At 37.7% G+C, this 27,361-nt stretch overlaps 3 protein-coding genes across 4 annotated transcripts in view; 1 reads left to right on the top strand and 2 right to left on the bottom strand.

The window, feature by feature from the left end:
• Positions 1-4,359, top strand: part of LOC100893091 — a 34,386-nt gene extending 30,027 nt beyond the window's left edge. The window contains exons 4-5 of the mRNA XM_003726504.3: positions 1,436-1,640; positions 2,396-4,359. Of these exons, the coding sequence (XP_003726552.2) occupies positions 1,436-1,640; positions 2,396-2,581 (391 nt within the window). The 3' untranslated portion in view covers positions 2,582-4,359. The remainder of the gene's footprint in view (positions 1-1,435; positions 1,641-2,395) is intronic.
• A 4,239-nt stretch (positions 4,360-8,598) lies between these two features.
• LOC105444060 (tyrosine-protein kinase SRK3-like) lies at positions 8,599-13,903 on the bottom strand. Its single transcript, XM_030977036.1, has 6 exons — positions 13,700-13,903; positions 12,596-12,679; positions 11,503-11,717; positions 10,339-10,476; positions 9,770-9,902; positions 8,599-9,248 (listed from the first exon to the last, which is right to left on the bottom strand). The coding sequence occupies exons 1-6, from the start codon at positions 13,901-13,903 to the stop codon at positions 8,856-8,858; spliced, it is 1,167 nt and encodes a 388-aa protein (XP_030832896.1). The 3' UTR covers positions 8,599-8,855.
• Positions 13,904-14,446: 543 nt separating this feature from the next.
• On the bottom strand, positions 14,447-26,297 carry LOC105441981. 2 transcript variants are annotated; one of them, XM_030977447.1, is made up of 12 exons: positions 25,959-26,297; positions 24,993-25,126; positions 23,714-23,827; positions 23,030-23,163; positions 21,276-21,332; positions 20,770-20,842; positions 20,311-20,355; positions 19,536-19,738; positions 18,084-18,158; positions 17,025-17,205; positions 16,061-16,228; positions 14,447-14,795 (listed from the first exon to the last, which is right to left on the bottom strand). In XM_030977447.1, the coding sequence occupies exons 2-12, from the start codon at positions 25,099-25,101 to the stop codon at positions 14,530-14,532; spliced, it is 1,425 nt and encodes a 474-aa protein (XP_030833307.1). In that variant the 5' UTR covers positions 25,102-25,126; positions 25,959-26,297; the 3' UTR covers positions 14,447-14,529. The 2 variants fall into 2 exon arrangements, with proteins under 2 accessions (XP_030833307.1, XP_030833306.1); XM_030977446.1 differs by lacking the exon at positions 25,959-26,297 and having other exon boundaries at positions 24,993-25,289.
• Between the last annotated feature and the right edge of the window lie 1,064 nt (positions 26,298-27,361).

Raw genomic sequence — 27,361 nt, 5'->3', positions numbered from 1 at the left:
AGAGTCACTGTCCACATTTGCAATGGAAAATATATCCTAAAATATCACATTTTAGCGATGTAATCGGTGGTCCCGCTACCCGAATCTGAAAAATCTACTTTGTACGCACTAAATTAAGCCTTAACTTGAGATTTATTTGTCATCCATACTGTCACGAAACAATCTTGAATTAATTCGTTTTACATCAAATAACAAGGATCTAGGAGTTTCGTTGTATAAAACAATGATGCAAGATCATGCATGTTTTCATTCGACACGGCTTCGTGCGATACAGTAGAATCTATATAGTTAAGTTACACACAGCCTCATCAACTCGAGTGCGGATATCGTAAAATGAACGCATGCATCATTTGTATAATAATCAGAAGATTCAGCCCACGAATCCAGTCATAAAAATCATCGTTTAAAACCATATGAATAATTATGCGTACCAATTTTTCACTAGCTGCAGTCAAAACTCTTCTGAATCCAAGATATAAGATGGCGACGTCGCGTCGTCGATCGGGAATTCAAATATGGCTCGAGAATGCGCATTTTGGATGACGTCACGAAAGCATGCGCGCGCATGCATACAGCCTCACTTTCAAGTTGACTCACTTTTTTCTTCTAAAATGCTCTTATGTCGATCTTGACTCATTTTTTACGACCATGTGAGTCAGTCGAAGCATTTTGCAAATGCGTCAGCTCATGATTGACACACTGGTGAAATATAAACGAGTCAACAGAGACTCATTGGTTGTTACTAATGAGTCAATTTACACCTGACTCACGAAAATTATGCTTAAATGTGTCAAATGACTCACTTTTTGTTGTGGGTGTAGATTAATTCATTATAATATCGATTGTTTTATTGCGCACTTTGTTTGTTGGATTGATTGATTAGGTTGTCTGCTTATTTGAGTGGATGAACGAATGACTTACTCGGTTAGTCAATGGCGGAGTGGTTGAGTTATTGAGTCAGTGACTGACTGACTGACTGAGTGAAGGAATGAATGAATGACTTACTCGGTGAGTCAATGGCGGAGTGGTTGAGTTATTGAGTCAGTGACTGACTGACTGACTGAGTGAAGGAATGAATGAATGAATGAATGAGTCAGTCAGTCAGTCAATTGTTGACTGAGTCTCTGAGTCACTCAGAGAATGAGTGACTGAGTAATTTAGAGCGTTAGCGAGTGACTGAGTGACTGATTAAGGGAATTACTACTAACTGAGTGAGTGAGTGCGTGCGTGCGTGCACGACAGATCAATATACGGTTTGAGAAAGTTTTGAGGATGGCAACTAAGGAAACGGAGTGATTATAAAAGAGCGTGAATTAAGATTTCGGTAAATTTGTTTTTCTGACTTCTGACGTTGCCTGTATATAGCAATTTTCTTAACACATATAAGGTCAATAACTTTTCTATTCATTCATGGTTCAATATTTTGTTTTTTCAGATTTTTTCGAAGGCGGGACCAGTTACCGCCCATTCCCAATGACGTATATTACAGCAATGCAGACAGTCCGTCGATTCTTTCCAAGAGGACGAGTGAGGGCGTAAGATCAAAACGATCACTCAGCTACGTGTGTCCCAGAAACGAGCAATGGGAAGATATCATGCTCGCGATCAATGCCGATGACCAACTCGTTCAAATGGTGCAGGTGGGTAGCGGTGGTCAATAAAGACCCTGAATATCAACACACTTCATCTGTTTAAATGATGGCGTATCTAGGCCCTTAATTTCCCGAGGGAGGGCGACCAAGCAGTAAAATGTGTTCTTTTTAGCAAGCCCCGTAGCAAGCAAGCTGAACTTTTTGTTCCTGGGTCGGGCCTAGTCTGCAGGCATATACTGTAATTGATCACTTTTTACCACTTGACTTGAGAAGAGCCTAGCTGCTTCATTCTCCGGCCGTGTTAGGACCAGAAAATGTACAGAACGTATGCATAGTCTCAAATTACAGACACTATTAAATAAAACGACTAACCAGTACTTGTGCCATCAAACAAGATCGGGCTTCCTTTATAATGTTTAGCGACTGACACGTTACCGTTCCATTTCATAATAATATGGGATTTAAAAAAGATGCATAAATGAATCTAATTAGCGCAGTAACAAAAAGTCGTATAACATTGTTCTCAATAGTACACCCCCAGTACACCCCCCAAAATACAAGTTGTTGGGTTTCCTAGATTTGTGCATACATCAGACGATATTTTACCACAATTGACCCCACCCCTCCTAATACCCTAGTGCTCTACATTGTATATAACTCCTACCTCTGTTCTCGACCTCTCTCTACCTCTCCCTCTCTCCCTACCTCTCTCTCTCTCTCTCACTCCCTCTCTCTCTCTCATTACCCCTCTCTCTCTCCCTCTCTCTCTCTCTCTCTCTTCCTGTCTTTCTGCCTGCTAACAGCTGAGTGATTCTAGACAATGGTTGCTAACCGAGAGTTGCCAGTACGCCCGATCCCCCACCATCAGCAACGTCATCTGTCAGGAAGTTGTCAGACTCGTTTCTGCAGTCATCGTCGACGACGCCACGGACCAGGTTCGAAACGAGTACATCAAGGTCCATTGTTGCGTTGGGGTCCAGGTCGACTAGGTCGAGGACGTCGACAAAGCGCCCGTTAACCACGTGAGCACCAAGGAAGATGGCCGCTTAACAAACAAATGAGTGTTTGTGGGATGGTAATCTTGGAGCCACAAAAAAGGTAGTGGTGATCCTACAACCTAGGCTGAATATATCCTGATGTCATCTATGGTAGAAGCCCATAAAGAGAATATTCTCTAATCTGCAAAGTCCGCTGATGGCAATTGAGACACCAAGTCCGTGATTTAACCTTCGGAATGGTTTTATTTTCTCCCATATGTTGCTATATGTGATTGTTTAAATGTGAACAACCTTTGTCTTTTATAACGATTTTCTAATCTGGAGTTGTTTGTGTTTTCAATGACAACCTAACGGTTGCAATAGGGATACTCTTCGATTTGAGAATAATATTGATTATGGCAAACATGTGGCCCGAATTCACAAAGGAGGTTTGTCGACAAACCGTGGTTTTCGTACGTCATATGACGCGTTTTACGCGTTTTTTACAAACCTGGTTTGTAAAGAACAAAAGGAGGTTTGGCGAAACAAAAGGAGGTTTGAGCTCAAACCTTGGTCTGAGCCTAAACCTTGCTTTGTGAATTCGGCCATCAAGTCTGCATGTTCGCATAAATTGGGAACGACCTTCAAGAAAATGTTCATCTCCAATTATATAGTGATATACAACGATATACAACATTTAAAAGACAAATCTATTGCGACGTCAAAGGCAAAGGGTCAACTTTAATAGCGCATTGTGACTATAATATTATTGTAGAGATTCTTCCCTATCGTGACTGAAGGTAATAACTATAAATTTGCAAGACATTAAAGCAATAGGATGTATCAAAACAAGATTATGGCATTTTATCTGATATTATCTGACTCCTATACATCAGTAAATAAAAAAAGATTCGTTTCAATTTGTTTAGTCTTCAATCATTAGTTTGTTGATAAAAAGTGCAAATTTCAAAGAGAATTAAAATTCCTAAAATATAAAGGTTGTTGTAATTAACTTAGATGATGTGTACTTTAACATGATAATTTCCTTGTTCCTCGTGGGTGGAATAAATCTGGCCGGCCACTTAAGTTATTCTTTAAAAAATAATAATTATAATGTGAGTCGATCGCATGTGCGCTACTCAGTAATCGGAAATTTGATGAGTAGTAACTTATAATTTCCTTCTTTGTTTTACATTTTAATTGAAAACATGGTAGCTTCAAAAGGTTTCTTGAGGTATTTATACCCGAAGCTGGATTGACGGCAAATGTATTCATCATCTGTAGTAGAAATATTATTCATAGGGTGTGGATAAAAGTAACAAAACTCGAAGCGTGGGATTCGCTATTCTGTTTTTTTCTCCAAGCCCGATGCATCGGTTTGAAAAAGAAATGTCGTATTTGTCTATGTTAATTACTGTCATGTAACTTTTTTGTCAGCACTTTAATATAATTAAAAACGATTTCGTGTAAGTGTTCATGTCAGACAATCGTGCTTTCCAGATCAATGCCAGTCGATCTATCAATGCATTTATTCTATGTTATCTGTCCTTGAAAAACAAAGAGATGTGGCTTTTTTTAGTTTAAGTTCAATCAAACGTTTTAAGCGAGCCGATGAAATAAAGAACCTTGTAGTAAATATTTTCACACTGATGCGAAAGGATTCTCTGCTGAAATTAGCTGGCTTTGAGAGGCAGAGATTTTTTCTGATTGAGTTGTGATTACGAATTCATTTGAAATGTATGATTATGATTAAACATGTGATTTCTTGCACATTCCAGCATAACGTCTAACAAATTGTCTTCAGGATTTTATTTTTTCTCTCTAAATGTGGTATTTTATGAGCGGAAGAGGAATAGTGGGAGTGATGTGGCTATCATTCGCAGGGCAGAGGAAAGTGGGATACCCCGGTCTCTAGTCCCCCCCCCCCCTTCACGCATGCTCACACACACACTCACACACACTCACACACATACACACGCGCACACACCCGCAATTGAGCAATAACTCTCATTTGATCCTCGTTCAGGTATGAAGTGGTAAGCCGCAGCGGCTTTTTTATGTCGAAAAGTGTAATACCGATGTGTTGGCTCAGTCAGTAGAGCGTCCGTCTCACAACCGGGAGGTCGTGGGTTCGAACCCCGACCGCGTCATACCAGAAGACGTTAAAAGACGCGAGTTGCTGCTACCTTGTTTGGCGTTCAACAATAGGGGATAGAGCAACGTCGATCTGGCGCTGCTCAGTGGCTGCCGGGCTCACGATCAATTGGGCAAAAAGAATTTCCATTTTCGGTTTAACTTAATAAAATTTGGAGTGGACTTTAAACGATTATTATTATTATTACTCTTCACACCTTATATCACAGAGTTCAGGGATTACGCGCAGGATCTTTGTTGTGCGCACTTGCCATTCATTTACACATAGAAAACAGCGGCAGGTTTTTAATTTCGGCGATTTACTGCGTCATATCTAAACAAGTCTTTATATTCAATTCAATTTATTTATTTTCCATTAAAATCTAAAGTAAACAATACATAACAAATGAATGGCAAAATAGGGAGGACCCCAAAATAAGCAAGGCTTGTGAGAATGGGGCCCTGTACAAAAATAAACATACAAGAAAATTATAATACCAAATATTGTAATGTCTTCATTTGTAGGTAACGCTGTGAAATACTGTGCTTTTTCTCATGGACTGTTTTTCAATTGCAAGGTGGAGGAATCACGATCTACAAACATTGCTTGTTGTAATGTAATGTATACATGTATGAAATGTCAAAGGGCAAATGGTTTAAACTAATAAATGTGCTTTCTAGTCGGGTTTTTTTTCCTCCAACAGGATTGTAAGGACTTCCGAAAATCAACTTATGGCCATTTCAAATATTTTTTTTTCCATCGCCTTATAACGTAATCTGAACATGATTTTATTTTGATGGAATTTAAAATCGGTTATTGAAACTGCCCTCAAGTTGATTTCTCGAAAGTTATAGCGATCGTGGTCTCCCAAATGTTGAATAATTTCCAGCCGCTTCCCCTCGAAATGCAATAACTTATATTAGTTGACGATAATAATTATAACGATAGTGATGACGATGATGATGATGATGATGATGATGATGATAATGATGATGATGATGATGATGATGATGATAATGATGATGATGATGATGATGATGATGATGATAATGATGATGATGATGATGATGATGATGATGATGATAAGAGATCATACTATACTTCAGAAATAACTCACATGGTAGTACTGAGTAAAGATAACGATTATAATACGCAAGTACTATTACGTTCTGTTTTATTGTTTAAAAGCAAATAAAATTTATTAGGACTTGTCAAGGTCCAACATGAACACGTAAACAGTGTTGTAGCTAGAGGAGCACAAAGTCTAGTCGGATGGCACCCAAAATGAAGAAAAAAGAAGAAAGCAGGAAAGATGGAAAGAACAAAATAGAAAGAAAGAAAACAATGAAGATCGAAAGAAATAACGATATAGAGAAAGAGAGGAGGGAAGAAAGAAATATAAAAACAAAGTAAAAAGAAAAAAAGAAAGACGAAAAAAAAGGATGGAAATATAAATAGACAGGAAAAAAGAAAAAGAAAAGAAAGGTAGAAAAAAGAAAAAAGGAAAGAGAAGAAGAAGAAACAGAGAAAGAGAGAAATACAGAGTGAGTCAAAAAAAAATTACACCTAGAAAATTGCTAATTATTATATGAATCATCTATGAACAGTAAATTATCATACATCTTATGAAAGAGTGTTTTATCCCGAATCATTTGGTACCATTTTTGTGTGGTATATGTTCACGCTTGGGTGAACAGGAGGCATTGTTTGCGAGAGTGCAAAAGTCGACTTGCGCCAAAGTTGCCTCTGTGATGTTTGAATAAAACAATTGGGATTAGGGTATTAATTCGGTCTTTGCAGATCCAAATAACACCCCTAACAAAATTAATCATGCCACACATATCAAATATCGAATATCAAATATCAAGGAACATTTGTGCGCGTGTGCGTGGGTGTGTGTGACTTTGCCCTTTGCAAAAAACATAAGCAATGCACTTGATTTGATACATTCAATCCATTCTCTCACTCCACTAATCCCAACATAATACATACTGAAGGCATCACTTTGGCGCAAGTCGATTTTTGCACTCTCGCAAACAATGCCACCTGTTCATCCAAGCGTGAACACATACCATACAAAAATGGTACCAAACGATTTGGAATAAAACACTCTTTCATAAAATGTATTATAATTTACTGTTTATAGATTATTTTAAAAATAATTAGCAATTTTCTAGGTGTAAACTTTTTTTGACTCACACGGTAAAGAAAGAAAGAGGGCAATTAAAGGGCAGTAGGAGGCAAAAGGAAACATGCACGAGGAGAAATTGACATTGATATTCCGCCCCAGCACTAAAAAAAAATCCTTTTCCCATTGGACTATTCTGAGGAAGAATAATTTACCCATTATTCCTCGCCCCCTATCCCCCTAAAAATATACTTAACGATTAAATCACAAATCTTGTAACATTATTATGAAAATCAACCATTTGAGTCCCAGGCTCGAGGGGAAAATGCCAGCCCCTCCCCCATTTTGTTGTTCCTTTGTCTTTTTTATCTTAAATAAAAACATAGCAACATACATTGTGGCAAGAGCTTATTGATCTTCCTTCTTTCTTTTTTTTCATAATTTTGTTTACATCTTTTCTCGTCAATTTATAACTTCAGTCGCACCTGCTTTAGCGACCACCTGTCTACAGAGACCACACTGTTTCCTCTTGGAAATGCTTTCTCGTTGAAACATGTACTAAAGGAAACTGTACATAAAACCACCTGCCTATATATAGGGATAACTTCTCTTGTCTCCCTTAGGTGGTCCTTATAGGCAGGTTTCACTGTTTATTTATACAAAAAAAGTTGACGTTGACAGTTATCTAAATTCTCGTACAAACTGTTGCATACATGTATGTCGGATTCACACATTCGAAATAGCTGGATTTCAAAGCCATAATGCATTTTAAAGGCAAAGACCAATATTGGAAACGCCCCAAGTAAAAAAAATAATGAAATGGAAGCTCTTATTACCAATCATGGGAAAGAATATGTTTTGACTAATACATGATAATACAAAATTTGCCGGGAAACCGGCTACTAATTGATATATTTGGTAAATTAGTTTGTCTATTGTTATGTGATAGATAAAACGCACGTGTCGCGCACGTGTGCGTAGTCCCATATACATTTTTCTGTGAACGGTCCTCATATTGCTCCGGTTGTCTCATTTTCGCTCGCTGGAACATTGCCAGCACAAACCACTGACCTCTACCTCCTGGACGGATCATCGCCCAATCCCATTCACTATACGTTACGTACTAAAAGGCTGTATTGTCTGGCTGTTCATGAATATTCATGTTTTTGCTTACCTCGGCAAAATGTTTGCTTTTAATAAATGGAAAAATGACGGTGGGGGTTGGATGAAATGGACATAATGAACCAAGCAACAGTGATCTATGATAATTCATGCTTCTTATCCTTCGTGTGCTTGACCTATAATCTTAAAATCGCTTGGCAAACTGTGTCAAAAGTTCTACTTGTTTCACTTGTGTATTATAGGCAATGACGAGCCTGCAACCTATTTTGATCAAATTACGGTGGGTGAACTTTCAAAAGTCAATGGGACATGAGGGTTCCAATGAAAGAGCTAGTGATAACTTATGTCGGGGTGGATGTTCTTTTCGTTTAAACAAAAAATGAATTTTCAAACGATTTTAAGGCTAACATGTTAGGCTGCTGACTCTGACGATTTGGGGCGTTGTGAAATGAGACTAAACGGAGCTATATGAGTAACTTTACCAAGACTGGGCCAAATTTCTTATCATTTCGATGATTTCAGAACCTTGCAGTACACACCAATACTTATATGCTAGATGATCAACCTTTTCTGATCGATTCCACGTTTCTTTCACAATGCAATCGCATGACCAGAACTGATCTTTATCTTTAAACAAATCGACACTGAATATAAATATAGCATCAAATAAGTGTCATAGATAATGGTTGAACATTTACAAATATAAATATATTGCTTGCAAATTTACCCTGCGTAGAAAGATTAACAATATTCTATGGATATAAAAATAGGCCTATCCTAAAAATCATAAACTAACTTTGTAGCGTTAGAATTATCCCGTGATGTCAGAATCATAAGATCTTTCGTATGCAATAATTATTCCTTCCGGGTTAAATTGACTATTATTGTCTTTTTGCATAATTTCAGTCTGTCTGGGTCCTTGTGCTAGGTTCACGTTCAAATTTCCAATCCTGCATATTCACCCACTCACCGGAGAGGGCAGTAGATCCATTAATTGTTTTGCTATTTTGTCTTTTGGCTTTTGCACCATTTAAGTCTGTTTGTGTCTTCGTGTCAGGTTTACGTTCAAATTCCCAATCCTTCATATTCACCGGCTCACCTGAGAGGGAATCATTTGTGCTGCTATTTTGTCTTTTGGCTTTTGCACCATTTAAGTCTGTTTGTGTCTTCGTGTCAGGTTTACGTTCAAATTCCCAATCCTTCATATTCACCGGCTCACCGGAGAGGGGATCATTTGTGCTGCTATTTGGTCTTGTTTGGGAGGCGGCTGCTGTTTCCTCTGTCTCTGAAAGTCGCTGTTTAAAAAAAAAGAACATACAAACGGTGAGTTACTGTCGTTTTTCCCCTGTTATTCATTGAAATGTTGGGAAAATGTGTAAATTTAAACAATGCATATTACAGTAAGTATTACTTATCATATACATGTATGTAATAAATGATTCAGGCAAGGCATCACCCCCCCCCCCCCCCCCTCCTCTCCCAGCCCCTGGCAAATTCTGAACTTAAAACCTAAAATATCAAAAAGAAAATTTATTTTAAAACCTTTTTTGATGCTCGTCCCGACGAAATTTAAACTTATTTCAATCATTTTAATATAATTTCTATGCCTCCTTATCTCGGCCAGAATTTTGTTTTTGTAATATATAGCATAGAATAAGATATTTACGTAAGCAAACTTTTGTGGTAAAAAGAAGCCATTCTGGTAGTCGGATTACTTTTCTCCTCAAAAATTGAATTACGGGATCAGAATTACTGAATTTACGAACCCAGTGCATAAAGTGGTAATGAAATATTAAGCCTAACCTGGTTTACTTACCGCTTCATTCTCGACTTCGAAATATGGCGACGTACTTTTAGATGCGATCTTCTTGTCAAAGAAATTGAAGAGATTCTTAAACGCTGGACGACCAATAGGCTTCTCATGCCAGCACAATGACATCATCTTGTACCTTCGATAAAAAGATACGAATAATCAACATGAGCTTTGTGTGTATCATGTGATTCAGTTGGTCTTCATTTCACGCTGAGTAGGCCACAAGTTCACTGCCATCACACTGGAACGCGTGCATCAACATAAACACGCCTTCAATGGGATGTCAGCGGGTTTGGGCGGTTTCTTAAAACTATGGCTACAGTATAAAATAATATCGTTTTAAACTGTTTACAAATTGTATCACACTTCTAAATCTCATTTGTCTTTTATTTGCACGTTTACATTGATTATTCTACCCTACCTTTCTTTTTCCAGCTTATCTTTAATACTCTGTTTTTCTTTAGTTTTTTCTTCCAACAATTATCAAGCTCGGTTCGGAATCAACCAAACCTATCCCCGTCTTTGAGCGATTGTATCCAACACCTTATCAACTCATTATCTTCAGTTCTTACACGTCATCTGGGCAGTTTTCAGGTTTTTCCATCCGGTAACCGTCCCGGACTCGCCGCAAAACCTCTCGTGATGGCATGTCTTTGTATGGCATTTCACCGTTCGTGAAAATTTCATACAGCGTGATTCCATAAGACCATCTACAGAAACGATAATAAGTAGTAAACAATCGAGTATATAATGTATTTTTAAAAAAGAACACCAGGTACATTAAGTTTACACTTTTGCAGCTTAGTAGCCCATGATAGGCTTTTTTAATTTGAAGTTCCGATTCAAAAAGAAGTCATTTCTATATTCTGAGTAAAAGTATAATTTCTATCTCTTTATGTGTCTAAATGAACATGGTATCGGGCGAATGATCCTCGGATTTCTTAGGTTTTTTCCTGGTTAGCATCAAATGAAGTAGTACATAATGATACGTACAGTGTATCAGGAAGATAACCCTCTGACCAACTATGTCCCCCCCCCCCCCCCCCGGACAACGACTCACTCAGACACTTACACCGGGGCACAAAGACTTCCACCCTGTGTCGTTATACAAATCACAACGACTCCAGTCGTACTAATAGTAACAACCCTCGAAGACAACCATGGCCTAGGAATATTACACCTAAGTGACCTAGGCTTAATCTGATGACCATCTTGTCGATATTACCATACGTGTATGTATAGAAAACCCTTCGTCCCCAAACCAAAATAAAACAAAATAAACCAAACAATTTTCCTCGGAGTAACCCTTACTCCGATGGGAACTTCTTCACTGAAAGGTTTACCTAGGACAACAAGCCCAGTGGTAACAACCCGGCAGATAATCACATGACAAGACTATTCTTACTAGGAAAACTCTGATTGAGATCTTGCCAATACTATGTTTAGAAAACCATCCGTCCTAGGACAACTACCAACTCTGGCAATTGCTCTCATGGTATACCTCACCTATTATGTGGAATATTCACACTGTGACGGTTATCTCGTACAATACTCCAAGAGGTAACACCCCCCCCCCCCCGTCACCACCCAGCCCTACCACCACCACCACCACCACCACCACTTTGGACCACTTTCTGCTCTTAGAGCAACTATTATGACCCCTTTGCCGAGTCTACCACTCGTTTATATGTTTATATATAAGTTTTCTTTTAAAACAATAATAAGGTGGGACTGACATGTCACTTTGGATGGTGCATTTGCCCTCGATGTTGGTTTCTATGCTGGCCCACTTGATTGGACGTTTCCTCTCTGGTGACAATCTTTGATAACCCACTTGATAGATGTCACTGCTGAGACCAAAGTCCGAGATCTTTACCATGAGGTCAGTACCCACCAAGATGTTCCGAGCCGCCAAGTCACCGTGGTAGAACCGCTTAGAGGAGATGAAGACCTTCGAAATGAAGTATAATGTTATTATAAGGATAACAATAATTACTGTTATTAAAGGCATCATTTAGCAATGTTAAATCTGAGATGCACGGCCCCACGTGTTATCAGTGTCTGTGATATGGTGTTATATTGAAGCCCTAAAAAATTGTGCTTCAAAATGATCAAGGAGTGCCTCAAAAAAAGTAAAAACCTTTGGGTTACCGGTTTTACCATACTCGTTTTCCCCATTAGACTGTAGTGTTATGAGAACTGTTTGGCAAACGCAAAATTTGATTTCGATTTTCAATGATAAATATCTTGATAATAAGATCGGCTTGTAAAAGTCATGGGATTCCTGACTGACCTAAATGTTTATAATTATCATTGCAGCATGAGCTAAATCAAGGATTTTATTTTTAAAGGATCTAAGACAAAGTTACCGGTCGGAATCCCTTTAATGGTAATTCAATAATAATAATAAGAATGTATCATGTCCCCATGATAGCCTCATCAATAATTGATATTGCTCTCCCTGCGAGTCCTGTAATAATATATCATTATCAAATTTTAGGCCATCTACCGTGACAACTTAGATGCACACAGGGTTAACAGATCAAGAAATTTCGGGTTCCCATTTACTACCATTGGGTGGAGAGTGGAAATGTATCAATTAGTACTTGCCAAAGGCACCTTCACAATCCATAGACATATTTCATGGAGCAATTTGCTGACTCAGTTTTAAAGTAAGATAACATAAGGGGCACTTAGTTTCTACTCTTTTAAGATGGAGATTTTCTTTTGTCAATTTGTCAAAAAATTCTTGTGATTTCACAGCAATAAGCCAAACGATGTTAATATTACATAAACAATGATTAAGTCTAGGTATCCTGATTATCTTACCATTCCACTGGCTATTTGTCTTGCAATCTGATATCGTTGAAGATCTGTAATGTCATAAATGGGGTCCTTCTCAATGTGTCTAGGCTGTTTAAAAAAAAAAACAACAACAACAAAGTCATGACATGGGTCTGAAACATTTTCTTAGACGTAAATCCACCAGGTCGGGTTACATTGAACCGTGACGCGTGGCACATACATGTATCGCAACTTTCGTATGTGCATCTTAAGACTAGTCATATATTTACAAAATGGTATTGAGTTACGTAACGGTTTCCATTCTTGTGCTTCAATAGTAGGGTTGCATTCAGTAAAGGTTTCCTATTGCAAAGCCACCGATTTTCGTCGACCCGTCATTGTTAATCTTTTAAACTTTGCATAACGATGTCGAGAAAAATAAGTCGTATATAAAAGAATACAAAATGATAACTGAAAAATAACTTTCCCCATTATTTAGTTTCCGCATGTACTTACAAACTAAAATCCACTGTTTCTGATAAGAAATGATGTATCAATTGAATCTATTTTGAGAGGTTGAGAGGATTGGGTTGCGTTTTTTTTTAGTTGACTGCTAAGTAAGGATATGACGTCGTATGCTTCTAAGTAAGCAACAAGGGAATCGATCGCTTTAAGTCCTCCTCGAGGGACTTGGTGATGAGGATTAAAGCCTTACAAAAAGGCGGGACCTCCCGGTTAACCCGGGACCTCCCGGTTAACCCGGGACCACTGCTCTACCACTGAGCCATCGCGCCTCCAAGTGAATCTGTTTTTGAGAGTGCATAGGCAGACTAAAGGGCGTTCTCCGATTTCAAGTAGACTTTGGGATAACACTCGTAGGTCGTGTCACCGTCGATAGCTTTGGTAGTTTAATATCAACACATATAATAGACATAAATTACAAAAATTACAACAAATTACAGAATAACATGATCGCAAAGACTTTCAAGAAATCTAATCAAAAGGCCGTTTTCAATCCCCTTTTTTCTATAGAAATCATGTTCCGATTTAGTCTCGTCACTGTTATTTTTGCACTTTTAAGGATTATTGAAATCAGCTTATGTTCATGTTTTTACGGTTTGCCATCATGGAGTTATCTGTAATTTGTACCTTATTACATTTCCTCAGGAAGTGGAGCAAGTCACCATACTTCAACATCTCCGTGATCATGTAGTATGGGAACTTGACCGTGCAGCACGCAATGACCTCCAAGACATGCTGATGTCCACCAAGCTCGAACATAAGTCGGATCTCGTTCAGGAGATCGAGCTTCATAAGGTCTGAAACATGGTCTGAAACACGTGAAACCAACATATTGCAAGGTTAGTTTGTACTTTCATAATTGGTTTAATATATATATATATATATATATATATATATATTTATATATTTAAGTATGGTTTGTATGAACTGCATGTACATTATATTTCACGGATAATTTCTATGTCCCCCCCCCCCCCCCCCCTCTCTCTCTCTCTCTCTCTCTTTCTCTCCCCTTCTCTCGGTTTCTTGGCCATGTTCTTTCTTATTATTATTTTAGAAACTGCCACTGTTTGCAAGTTTCTGTAAGTATAGTTAATTGCATGGGTAACGAAACGTTGTCCGTTTGTGAAGGGTCGTATTCGAAACGTTTTTGCATATGTAACGTTGCTCACACGTCGCTACACTGCTTCAGACCATAATTCTTGCTTTTTGCTTTTTGCTGAATGCTTTTAAATATTGACAATACTGCAATGCAAGCTCTGTCACGCACGCATGAAACTGTCCCATTTTCAAGCCTGGTTCAAATTCGCAGAGATTTCATATTAAGAAATGATTGAATTCCAACAATGAATTTCTAAAATTCGATTATTTTTTTTCAGGAAAACATCGTTGTTCGAGTCCCAGTCAAGATGCCAACCCGACTCAAAATCGAGTCAAAGCGACCGATTCTTTGCCATTCATAGGGATATAATTTCTTGTCCGCTTTGTTGTCGGTCTTGTGTTGGTCTTGATGGTATGACGGAGTTATGAACAAAATTGCTCGACATTTGAACTGCCTGACCTTTGACCATTTTCACTGCCACAGGGACATGTTTCCAAGAGTCCGTGCGTCCTAGCAGTCTTCCACTGTACACCACGCCAAACTGCCCACTGCCAAGTTGCTCTCGAACCTCGACTTGATCGTGGCGAACTTCTTTGTCCTTGAAGACGGGATCAACTTCCTCTGGATGTATAAAAATGTTAGGATAAAGGGTTGCTATAATTTAAAATGATAATAATGATGATCATGATCATGATAGTAATGATAAGATAAATAATGTTAACATGCAGGGAAGTCACATCAGCTTGTAAACTGTTCTTTATTATGGGCCCTGACTCTGTAATAGGTACCCGATTGCTACAACCAGGTCAAGGAGGACAAACATGGGTAAACAAAGGCCTGTCATAATGGTGTAAGCACAGAACCTCTTCCAACCCTGCTGGAAAGAACACACTCATTCACAGTGTGATTCACACTGTGAATGAGTGTGAATGAGTGTGTTCTTTCCTTTTCCGGTTATCCACACTGTGAACCACAGTTTGAAACAAATCGACCACAATGTGAAAACGCCCCAATTTAAAATTGTGGAGCACACTGTGATTCACAGTGTGAAACACAGTGTGATTCACACTGTGAATGAGTGTGAATGAGTGTGTTCTTTCCCTTTCCGATTATCCACACTGTGAACCACAGTGTGAAACGAATCGACCACAATGTGAAAACGTCCCAATTTAACATTGTGGAGCACAGTGTGATTCACAGTGTGAAACACAGTGTGATTCACACTGTGAATGAGTGTGAATGCGTGTGTTCTTTTCAGCAGGGAAGGGCTGAATGAGCGTGTTTAAAATGCATCGCAAAATTGACTGCATTGATCCTTTTTAAGAAGGAATTGTCCAGCATTTGAAATGGGTTTTTCGAAATATGATTCAAATGATTTTTTTTTTCTCATGCAAAACATAATACAATGAATAATCATATTACAAAAATATGCAATGAAACGACAAATATCATAGAAAACGCACGATAAAAGAGGAACTATCTTGAAGCAGAGCTTGTTGAAGTTTTAGTTCCTCAGATGCTGTTTACAATATAACTACATACATATTTCCGCATTTGTACATGTTATAATCACCTTTCAGAAACTCAATCACAAAGATTTGTATCAATTCATTGCATTTTTTTTTCTATATCGGACTATGGTCTTAAGAATATAAAGATAAGCACACCTTTGAGTTGATGTTTAGTCTAGGGGGTTTTCTTTTGGGGGTTGGGATAGCTATTTTTGTTGTTGTTATTGGTGTTTTCAGTTATTTTTGTTGTTTTTGTTATTTTTTGTTATTTTGGGGGAGGGGGGCTGTAATTTGTGCCTGCTACAAAATCCCTTTGAGAAATTATCCGTATAATGTCAAATGCATCTAATTAACGTGGCATAACCGTATTGTTACCTCTTGAAACTATTTGAGGTGTAGGAGGTATGAGTTGTGGTTTCGGCTTGTACGGAGTCTTCATGCGACGATTACGCCGTCGGACACAAACGATGGCCAAGACTAGAAGAACGATCACAGTTATGATCACTATGGATGAGACAACGCTCATAGTCAATACGTCGAATCCTGGAAATAGAATGTAACAAAAGTTGACTTTTTATTCTTGAAGGGTTAAAATTAACGAATGTAAAGAAAATAGAAGAATACTTTTTGTAAATTAAAGTAAATGTACACCGAACCCAGTCGTACTTCGGTTTCTGTACAATTACGTGTACCAATGCACTCCAAGTTGTTCCGACGGTTGTTGAGAGAGAACTTTTACTCTCTTTTATGTCTCTTCGCCGAAGAAGTATTTACTTCTATCTACTTACTCTTATAATACACCGGCCTGACGCTTCTAACATGGAACAAGTATATCTTTGGTTTTTGGTTCTAAGGATGATTTGAGCTGTACAAAAGTAAAATATAAATCTGATATCAGTACAACGGAAAGGGACTTCGAACCTAAAGAACAAATTAATTAAATACAATTAAACCTTTATTGAATGACATCCACAAATTTGGATTATCTCCAATATAGACAAAAAAATAATCAAATTAGGTTACAAATAAATAACTGAAAGTTAATACAACAATGTACAAGTTATCATTGTCACGAAAAGAGAATAAAATCCACAATTTGGGAATAGAGTCAAACCTGCTTTAGTGACCACCTGTATAGAAAGACCACCTGTCTACAAAGACCACATTTTGTGTTTCCCTTGAAAATGTTTTCTCATTGAAACATATACTAAAGGAAGCTGTACATAAATACCACCTGCCTATAAAGACCACTTTTCTTGTCTCCCTTGGGTGGTCTTTATAGACAGGTTTCACTGTATTATGGACGATTCGGAAGTTAGCCGTGATTACGAAGACTTACCCGGTGTTATCGATGGAACACCATCTGACATTGTAGTTTGAATCATTGTTGTCGGATTCGAGTTCGCATCCGTTGTAGTGGTGGTTTGAGGCAGGCCTGATGACGATGGAGTTGTGAATATGAATTCAGCTTTCTGGCCATCTTTAAGATCATCAGAAGGCAGTATGCTCCATGGTGTGATCTGTGGAATAACAGTGTGGAAATTTCAATTCAATTCAATTCAAATGAACATTTATTTTCTTCCAAACAAAACAATTTATAAGTAGGAACATAACAATAATTAAAGAACTTGTATTACAAGGAAGAAGGCGCGAAACCCGAAAAGCATAGCTTGTAGAGGGTACGCCCGAATACATAAATACAATTATACATTATAAATGGGAGAAAGGAAGAAAGGGATAGGCAAAGAGGAGAGGACCTCTATAGAAAGAACAGACCCATTAGAATAATGGTTCTGAATAGAGCGATATATCTGTATTCTTTTTAATTAGTTATCATTGTTTCAACATCGTATGTATGTACTTATTTTGTTCATTCAGAAATAAAACCAAACAAAAGGAATGTGCAAGTTAGATCAGTAGTGTTCAGTAAACAAATTTCCTTCTTAATTGCATGTGTTATTCAATTTCATTTCATTTCATTTCGTTTCATTTCCATGCTAAAATTAGATTTATTGTGTTGCTATTCTTTAATATGTCCCTTGGACGAGAACAAAATTTTCATCAACAAAATTGAATATTCTTAAATGCACTTATTTACATAATCATTTTTGAATAGTAGTCACTGCAATAATAAGAATTAATAACAACAACAAAAAATGCTCACATTATTTACAATGATAGCTAACAGTAATAAAGCATATCAATGATTTACATGCTAAATAGACCTAATGTGAATTATATCAATTTATTCATCTGGGCCGCCCAAACGAAGGGACATACTCCGTCATCTCGAAATGTATCAAATTAAAACAAAATATTAACAACCAATATGAACTAAAATTAATTTGCTTATTATGCTATAAAGAAATCACTAGTGCCATGCATATGTAATGTTTACCTCGACTCTGTATTGTGTATTGAGAGATAATCCAGGAATTTGAGCTTCGTAAACCATGCTCGTGTTATCGTCTCTCTGTATAAGAACAAAATAAATCTTGGTTTACGGCTTAAAGCGAAAAGTGAAAAGTGTTTCAACATTGCACTCAACATTGCAAGAGAACCGATGGGAAATGATAATAATGTGGGTTCCATGACTGACTTTTGTTTTTTACCCTGTAGACAATAGTTTTATAAAGAGCACTGTATAGTCTTTCGGATGGTGACGTTAGAGGTCTGTCCCTAGACTTAAATAATCATTATCTGATTGATACACGTCTGTAAAACCCCAATTACACACATACACACTCATATCCACCCATATCCACATATCCACCCAGGTGAAGTAAATGGGTACCTGGTAGGAATTTATTCCTTGAAACGCAGCGCGCGTAACAGCTGCACTGCTAAAGCCAGGGTAATTATGCTGCATTATGCTTACGTATATTTCATCCGCAGCAAAATTTTGAGATTTTCAAAATTCCGCTGCGGATCTGGGTATGTCTGCGGATCCTGCGGATTGAATTACGGATGGATACGGATGCTTACGGATGATACGGATCCTTGCGGATGCTTACGGACTTTTATCCGTAAGCATCCGCAGCTACCGTAAGTGGCCGTGTGACTGTGCCATTAGAGACTTCTGACAAAGTAAGTGTTAGGCGCTATATAAGCACTGTAATTATTATTATTATTATACACACACACACCACTAGTAGCTGTTTCAGTGAAAGCAAGGAAAATCAAACTTCGCTTGCAAACAAGTTTTAAAGCTCTGACTTTACATTATGCTAACATCGTAATGCGTAGCACATCAACTTTGATATTAATCTTAACAATTCTGCAATAATAACGCTTTTGAGATAGTATGCCTCAGGATAATCATGGGTGTGACCAGACTTGACAGGATAAGAAACACACACAAACGAACACAACTGAACATGGAAGAAACCATCATCGACAGGGTTGCCACGAAAAGATTGAGATACATTGGACATATCAACAGAATGAATCCAAAAACATACCCCCACACCCTTCTCTATACGGAAATGTACATGGCAAACGTCCAAGGGGAAGACCAGCTAATGGATGGATGGACTGTACCAAGGAGGACTACAACAACAGACAACTTGGCTGCCTGACTAAAGCCACTATATAGGCTTACCGAAGAATGGAGACGTGGCAAGCCGTTGAAACAGAAGCCATCATACATCCCAGTGGTGGTGTGGACGGCTTAAAGTCAAGTAAGTCATTCCTGCATGAGAAAATTTTTCTCAACAAGGGGTCATTTTTCGATGATTATATTGCAAAATAATCCTATCTAATTGTCGTAATTTCGTTAAAAGGAACACAAATTTACAACTATAGTAGGAAAGCCAAAGTTCAATAGATTTTTTTGTTTTTCGTAGCTTACTTGAAAGACGGTCTGAAGATCGTCTCGGACGCCGGGCATAGTGACATCATAACTTTCAATAGAATACTTGTTGATGGCGCCGTTCACCTGTATGGGGGTACTCCACATGATAACAGCGTCAACTGTGACATTACCCTCGGTATCTTCGCCCCTTGTAAATCTTGTAAGCGATGCATTGACAGGCTTTCCGCTTACGACTATCGCTAAAAGAAAAAAGACCAAGAGTTAATCAATTTTACAGAGATTAAATTATATTCTTTAAATTTATCTCTTTATTTCTACCTGAAGGATTTCATTCTACCATAATGTATATTTATTCTTTTCGATATGAATTTATGTTTCAAAATAACAATTATTTTCATGCATATATAGGCTTGTTTAAGTAATCTGCAAATGAGCATAGGTAAATTGAGCAAATCTGTGCAACACTTTCATTCCTTGCAATTCAGCGAGCGCTAAAAAAAGACAGCAAAAGTAAGAAAATGTTGAATCAAAATATGATGTGCACAACTCAGTTTATGAACAATTATTATCGTCATTATTGTCATTATGGACAGGTAGCCTGTGGGGTCGATATCGATTTAGTTTTCAAGCGTCCCCATCATAGAGCAAATAATGCCGCGGATTACTCAATCTCGAAAATCGTTTAATATTGGTATTTAAGTATACGCCATGTTTCAAGCCCTGCTCCCGTTCTTACTTTTAAACAGTACCATCTTTGTGACATAATCAAGAATTAGAAATATATCAGAAGTAAATAAGATTTAATACGTACGTTGACTCCTGCAGAAATCTTCGTCTTGCGTTTCTTCATAGCAATCTGAAATGAAAGGAAAAAAATAGGTCGAAGTGATCACAATCGGTGATGTAATTTACAAGGCCATAAGGGAGCGTGCCCTCCCCCTCCCCCTTCCCTTAAACGGCAGAACAGAAAAAGTTATGAGGAAGGTGGAGATAAAGAAAGGTAAAGGGGATAATTACGTGAAAGAGTGATGTGATCTCCTCCCACTAATGGGTTGGTGTTAGCTTCTTTATAGCATTTTTTTTAAATGTCTGCCTTGTTTGGCAGTTGTAAATTTAATCCCAAACTCACATAATGAATAAAGATATTAGATTGGCTAAGCGAAACATCATTTTCATTCATTTTGTCATCACATTGTTGTTATAAATGTTATGGAATAAATTGTCATCCTAGCAGAGCCCTTTAAAGTGAAAAGTAATAGCTCGTTCTCACCTGCTGAATAAATATCAATGAGGCAAATTGAAGTACTAGCGAGAGCGTCCCATGTAGCGTTATACAGGCATACCTGAAAATGTTGATCCAATATTCTAGTTGTTAATTAATGATGTTTCAGAATTAACTTGAAAGACACTTTAAATGCTCCTTGTATCATGACCGAAACCTTAACGGTTCTTTACAAAAGTGACTGGTATAATTTTGTTCACAAACGAAGTAGACAAAACATATTTGAATACATAACATACCAATTTATTAAGGAGGTGTACTGTTAGTAACATATTTGTCAGCATGAATGATGCAGAGCTTTTCGAAAATGATAATCATTATGAATGTAAATAATATCCGCGTGATTCTAGACTACCAAAATTATGTTAAAACTCTTTTTTAAGTTTTTTAAATTATTGTAAAATGCTCCTGCATTTAACATTTGGGACACAGCAGTCTGATAACAATAAATGTTAAATTCATTATATATTAATAATAAATAGACTTGAACTTACATCAAATATATACCTATGTCCGAAAGATAGATCTGTTTCGGTGTACAGTTCTCCTGTCTGAAAACAATTGAATTCTAAGGATTAATCCCGGAATGTTTCTCAAGATCTGGAATACATAGAGCCTACATAGGCCAGTTCAATAGTAAAATACTAGTACCATCTTCTTAGTTCTCAATTTGAGGTAGTTATACCCAAACATCCCCGCCCATCAGTCGATCTTTATGTACCTGTGCGATTTTTACACTGAAATATACATGAATATCACATTGGTACAAATTGAATGATTTACAATCCAAGCATTTCCTTTCTAAATTGGATTTATCTTGTTTTTTTTACTATCTATTAATTTGATGATTTGTATATAGTTTGATTATGAAGTTTGATTGTGATCACGGAGGAGTCAACTTAACAGATCTCTCAAAGGATTCTCACTCGATTTGGTTCCTCGCTAAAAAGTGAAGTATGTAACCACTTCCCCCCCCCCATCCTCCCCCCTCCCCCCCCCCCCCCCCCCTCCTCCCCAACCTTCAATTCCCCCTTTGACGAAATGTTCCCCGTAGACCATTCTACATCAGAAAGCTATTGGCAATCTGAAAATAATGGTGATACACAATAATGAAAATTACATACAACTCAAATTTTGATGTAAGGTACACTTGATATGCTCTCTCTCTCTCTCTCTCTCTCTCTTTCTTTCTTTCTCTCTCTCTCTCTCTCTCTCTCCCCTCTGTCTCTACCCCCATCTCTCTCTATGTCTCTCGCACTTTCTCTCTCTCTCTCGCCCCTTCTCTCTCTCTCTCCCTCTATCTATCTTTCTTTCTCCTTCTATCTCTCCCATCCTATCTTTTTCTCTCACTCCCAACCTCCGTTTCTCCCCTCCCCCCCCCCCTCTCTCTCTCTCTCTCTCTCTCTCTGTATCACTCTCCTTCCCTCTCTTTCTCTATCTCTCTCTCCTTATCTCTCTCTCTCTCCCATCCTCCGTTTCTCTCCCTCTCTGTTTCTACCCCCACCTCTTTCTATGTCTCTATCTATCTTTCTCTCTCTTTCTCTCTCTCTCTCTCCCATCCTCCGTTTCTCTCCCTCTCTGTTTCTACCCCCATCTCTTTCTATGTCTCTATCTATCTTTCTCTCTCTTTCTCTCTCTCTCTCTCTCTCCCATCCTCCGTTTCTCTCCCTATCTGTTTCTACCCCCATCTTTCTCTATGTCTCTATCTATCTTTCTCTCTCTTTCTCTCTCTCTCTCTCTCTCTCTCTCTCTCTCTTCTCCCATCCTCCCTTTTTCTCTCACTCCCAATCTCCGTTTCTCCCCTCCTCATCTGTCTCTCTCTATCTCTCTCTCTCTCTCTCTCTCTCTCTCTCTCTCTTCTCTCTCTTTCTCTCTCTCTCTCTCTCTCTCCTTCTCTCTCTTTCTCTCTCTCTCATTTTCTATCACTCACTCTCTCTCTCTCTCTCTCTCTCTCTCTCTCTCTCTTCTTCTTCTTCTTCTTCTTCTTCTTCTTTCTTCTTCTTCTTCTTCTTCTTCTCTATCTCTCAAACAAATACACACACATACAAACAAATTACATACGCTATAGTACAGCGGATAAGCTCACATGTAATGAAAAATGTGCACTACTACTATTCTTAATTTTCTAAGGTGATTCTTTGACCATACTGCCCATAAAACTACTCTTATAGCAGGTAGTAAAACGACAGACAGATACTTTCAATAAGAAATAATAATGATGATAACAAATTAAAAATAATAGACTTACGACGTGTTGCTGTGATTTGATTGGACACACATATTCTAGGGGTGATAAATCGGTATATTGCCTGTTTTGTTTTATCCCAGAACAGCGTAAATCGCCACCACTGTGTTTGGTTAACTGCACAGCGTAATCATGGCCTTAAGGAAAGACAGAGAGACAGAGAGACAGAGAAACAGAGATTTCATTTTTTGGTGAATCATACAGAAGTTAAATTTGCAGGTGGTCTAAATCTCAGCAACAATATGAGGTAAAGATCAGAGCGAGAATTTAGATATTTTCAAACTTGAGATTTTATAACAAAAGCAATCGTATATATATATATATGAACCCTTCAACGAGAATACATTTAGGTTGCGAAGACTTTCAAGAAATCAATTCAAACCCCTATGTTCACATGATGTTTGTTCGTGCCCTTGTATTGTTCGCAAATTCTAAAGATGAAAGACATGGCTACTGGTATTGAATTACGCCACCATGGCTAGGTGTGTTGATATTTAGAAAGTATTTGCGACTGCGTTATTCATTTCTGTACTCACAAGCAGCATTCTGAAACAGCGTATCACCCTTGTCCAGTAAATTTAATTGCAATTAAACACTTCAGCTCATCAAAGATACTGTTTTTACTGTGATTCAGAAGTTTAACAAATAAAATGATAACAGTGTAAAATAGACTAAATGAGACATTACTTGTGTTCAACGGTGCTGTCCATGTTATGTTAACATCCAATGCCCAAGAAATCGAAGAATCTCCAGTTATCTTTCGGACGAGGTAGATCGGTTTTACAGTGCTTGCGTCGATGTCTTCAAAGAGGAACAAACACTTAATTTGATAGTACGTATTTCAGAACCATCAAATGCAGTACTTTGAAACTAAACTAAAACGATCGCAAAGACTTTCGAAAAAAAATCAACCTGGAAAATGCCAATACCGTTGTACAATGACTTATTACGTAATCTCAACATGATTTACATAAGATATACAATATGGTATTGAAATTGCCCGCCCTTGAGTTGATTTTTCGAAATTATATTGCGATCGTGTTATTCAATCACGCTCGTTGTTTTTTTCTTCTCATAATTGCCTATAATATCATGTCTATTTTAAAAGAATGAAGACTTGTAGGATTTTAAAAGATTAGATTAGAAAATATATTATTATTGGCAACATCATTATGTGTTCTCAATCTGGTATTGTAAAATTGATTATATTAAACAATTACATAATGACGCTGTAAATAGGAACAAGGTTCGTTTTCATTATTAATAGGCATGGTAGGTTTGAATACCAAGTAATTCCGTTTATCTTGTCACCGGAGTGAACGTTGAATAACTCGTCTGTATTTCGTTTCTTTTATCAAAATATGGGTTTTTCAAATATTTTCTTTTGTATTATGCAAATGCGAACATTCGCCACTTCGGGTTGTTGTTTGGTGCCATCGAGTCATGGTCGACACCTGATGACCCCATGGACAAACCCTCTCCAGACTATTCTGTCCTAAAGACTTGTCTATTTCTTTGGTCACACCTTCTATCCATCTAATCCGTTGCCTTTCTCTTCTCCTTTAACCCTGCACTTTACTTTGCCAAACATGATACCCCGCTCCATACAATTTTAGGTAGAACAGATACATGATATTGTTGACAGCTAGTCACACCATGGGCCCTGTTGCATAAAACTTACAATTGATGGTAAATTTGCCATCAATGGCAACTACCATGGTAACAGGGCTCAACAGCCAATCAAAATCAAGGTTTCCATGGTAGTAACCATTGATGGCAAAAGTTACCATCAATGGTAAGTTTTGTGCAACAGGACACAGCAGTCCCTGCAGCTAGATTCAAAAGTAAGTGTTATTTTTCCGCTCTGGTGAATTAGTGCATGACATGAATATTGGCATTAATTAGATAAATGGTTAAATGAAATCAAATCAAATAATATATAAAGAAAGAAGAAGTTCGTAGTTACCTGGTGGGTTGCAGAGACAACCATCACAGACCGCCTGTGATCTAACTGAGCATGCGCAGATCAAGAGGACCAGGAGATGCAACATGTTAAAGTCGCAATTTAATCTCATGACAATTTCAGATGAGGAAACAAAACTGTGAAATGAACACAACAAGTAAACAACATCAAACGTTCTCATCCTTCCTCTTTTATTTTCATATAGTTTATATCTGCGGCTGTCATAAATATTTTGATATAGCTGTTGATGTCTGTTCATACCATGTTTTTAATGATTATCATTTTTCAATTATACTGACCGTATAACCATGAAGTTGTTTATGATGTTCTGTTGTTTTTAAAACTCGGGGTAAGTTTGGTTTACCGTAAACATTCAGGACTGTGTGGTTTCACATTCAGGTCATTATTGGAACTCAACTACCTTTAATTTTACAAAAAACAGGATGTTTACTGAAGCAATCATGCGTGCATTAGGCCTAACAAATATCATATTTGACAGCTATTGTGCATAACATTATTCACTTGCGAGCATTATAGCAGTATCGGTCTGGTGCAATATAGCAATGTACATAGAATAAACTCTTCGGAGTTTTCTTATCCAAAACCGGCTAATCACCAACAAGTGTATTACAAAAAAAAGTTGCGATAGATAAAGGCAATAATATTGTGTCGGTATACTAAACTGCTGGGCTTTACAAATTACGTTTTTCATTTATGAATTACATGTCTATTCTGTCAAAATCTACAAACGAGAGGTAAACTCATAGAACTGTAGAAAGATTTAAGTCGGTATTTATTTCCGCATTGGTTTTGTTTGGGATACATCACGTATTAAAGAAGTAAGACAAATAAACATTAAATCATACCAAAAATACTATAACAACTACACACATTACTATACATCTATCTGTATTTTAAGTACATTGTTATGTTATATGATCATAAAATTGTATAAAGAAAGCTACTTACTTCGGCTCCTCGGTTCACTTTAACTCTGGTCTATTGATCCTGATCTTAGACTGACCATGATACTGTCAAGTATGCAAGGGAAAAGCTGTCTCTCAAAACATGTTCCACGTCCGATAAATAGTAAATAAAAGCCAGTCAACACATTGGTACATGTAAATATTGCAGCTTCAGTCCGTTGACAAGCTAGCGTTTCACACGGGTGTGTTCCTACTAGTCCAACCAGCTGGTAGATGTTTCGGTTAGAGCAACACTCTACAATGCACCCCTAAACTGAACACTTTAGAATGAGTGTTAGATTCTGGTTACCCGTGAACAGAAAAATAATGTATGAAAGCCAAAGGTGGGTTGAGTTTCTGTGATTGTTCGCTAAAGCATGAACATATGAGGTCATATTTCTAAAGGCATTGACAAACACACGACGAAGAGTAGGCAATCGTGACGTATAATATTTGTGAGCAATAAACAATGTGGTCTGTGTGTTTATTTGTTTCTGCTATACATGCAATCCAAAAAGGGACAACTGTTGTTTTGCCAAAGGAAAATGCCTTTTAAAAAATTATTCACTATATCAACTTTAAAACAACCACTTTAATCAAAATAACAAGTTGTGTCCCCCAAAAAAATGTTTCTTTAGCGAAGAGAGAGGAACCTCTTTTATCTATAAAAAAAAAAGAAGGAATGTACTCAGTCATAAGGCTAGTGAAATACAGTGTAATATCCACCTTTGATATACTGGATAGTTATTATTTGGAAAGAAACTAAAACGATAAACAGAATGTTATCACATGTCACGTATACATGAAATGAAGAGTAACACAAAATTCTATTTGTGGATGGAAAATGTGATAACTTTTCATTAAAGGGAAAGGGAGGCGAAAACTCTTCTCATCCGGAGATTGGTTAAAAAACAGAAAATGTTATTTTCACTGGAATTTTAATAATCAGAAATCCATACTCGATGGCTAAAGGCAAATCGAAAAAAATTATGGGGGGGGGGGGCAAACATTGACGACGACACCGCCCATTGAACCCCCCCCCCCCCCCCGAAGATCACAGATAATTGTCCTCTTCGTCGAAACTTCAGGGGTTGCTTTTATAAAGTCTTCAACAAACTCAATCCCTTTCTTTCGCCACCCCCTCCCCCTCTCTCTCTCTCTTTCTCTCTCTCTCTCTCTCTCTCTCTCTCTCTCTCGCTGTCTCTCTCTTTCTCTAATTCTTTTTTTTTAATCTCTCTTTCTTTCTCTCTTTCTCTTCCTCGTCCCTCCTAATTCTCTGTTTATTTCTCTATCTCGTCCCTTCGCTCTCTCTCTCTCTCTCTCTTTCCCTTTCCCTTTCCCCCTGGCCCCTCTCTCTCTCTCTCTCTCTCTCTCCCCCCTCTCTCTCTCTCTCTCTCTCTGTACATA

This window comes from Strongylocentrotus purpuratus, unplaced genomic scaffold, assembly GCF_000002235.5.
Source record: "Strongylocentrotus purpuratus isolate Spur 01 unplaced genomic scaffold, Spur_5.0 spur5_scaffold_9, whole genome shotgun sequence".
Classification (NCBI taxonomy): Eukaryota; Metazoa; Echinodermata; class Echinoidea; order Camarodonta; family Strongylocentrotidae; genus Strongylocentrotus; species Strongylocentrotus purpuratus.
The sequence above is the reverse complement of the archived record's forward strand: the minus strand, read 5'-3'. Positions and strand labels throughout refer to the sequence as shown.

Excerpts from the sequence above, each read along its gene's own strand:
- LOC105441981 (XM_030977446.1), bottom strand. The coding sequence starts at position 25,248 with ATGAACAGACATCAACAGCTATATCAAAATATTTATGACAGCCGCAGA. Across the intron at positions 20,843-21,275 it reads GACATAGGTATATATTTGAT|GTATGCCTGTATAACGCTAC; the intron begins GTAAGTTCAAGT and ends CAACATTTTCAG. Across the intron at positions 17,206-18,083 it reads ATACACAATACAGAGTCGAG|ATCACACCATGGAGCATACT; the intron begins GTAAACATTACA and ends GTTATTCCACAG.
- LOC105444060 (XM_030977036.1), bottom strand. The coding sequence starts at position 13,903 with ATGTTGGTTTCACGTGTTTCAGACCATGTTTCAGACCTTATGAAGCTC. Across the intron at positions 10,477-11,502 it reads TGCACCATCCAAAGTGACAT|ATGGTCTTATGGAATCACGC; the intron begins GTCAGTCCCACC and ends TCGTTTCTGTAG. Across the intron at positions 9,903-10,338 it reads GAAAACTGCCCAGATGACGT|GTACAAGATGATGTCATTGT; the intron begins GTAAGAACTGAA and ends TTTTTATCGAAG.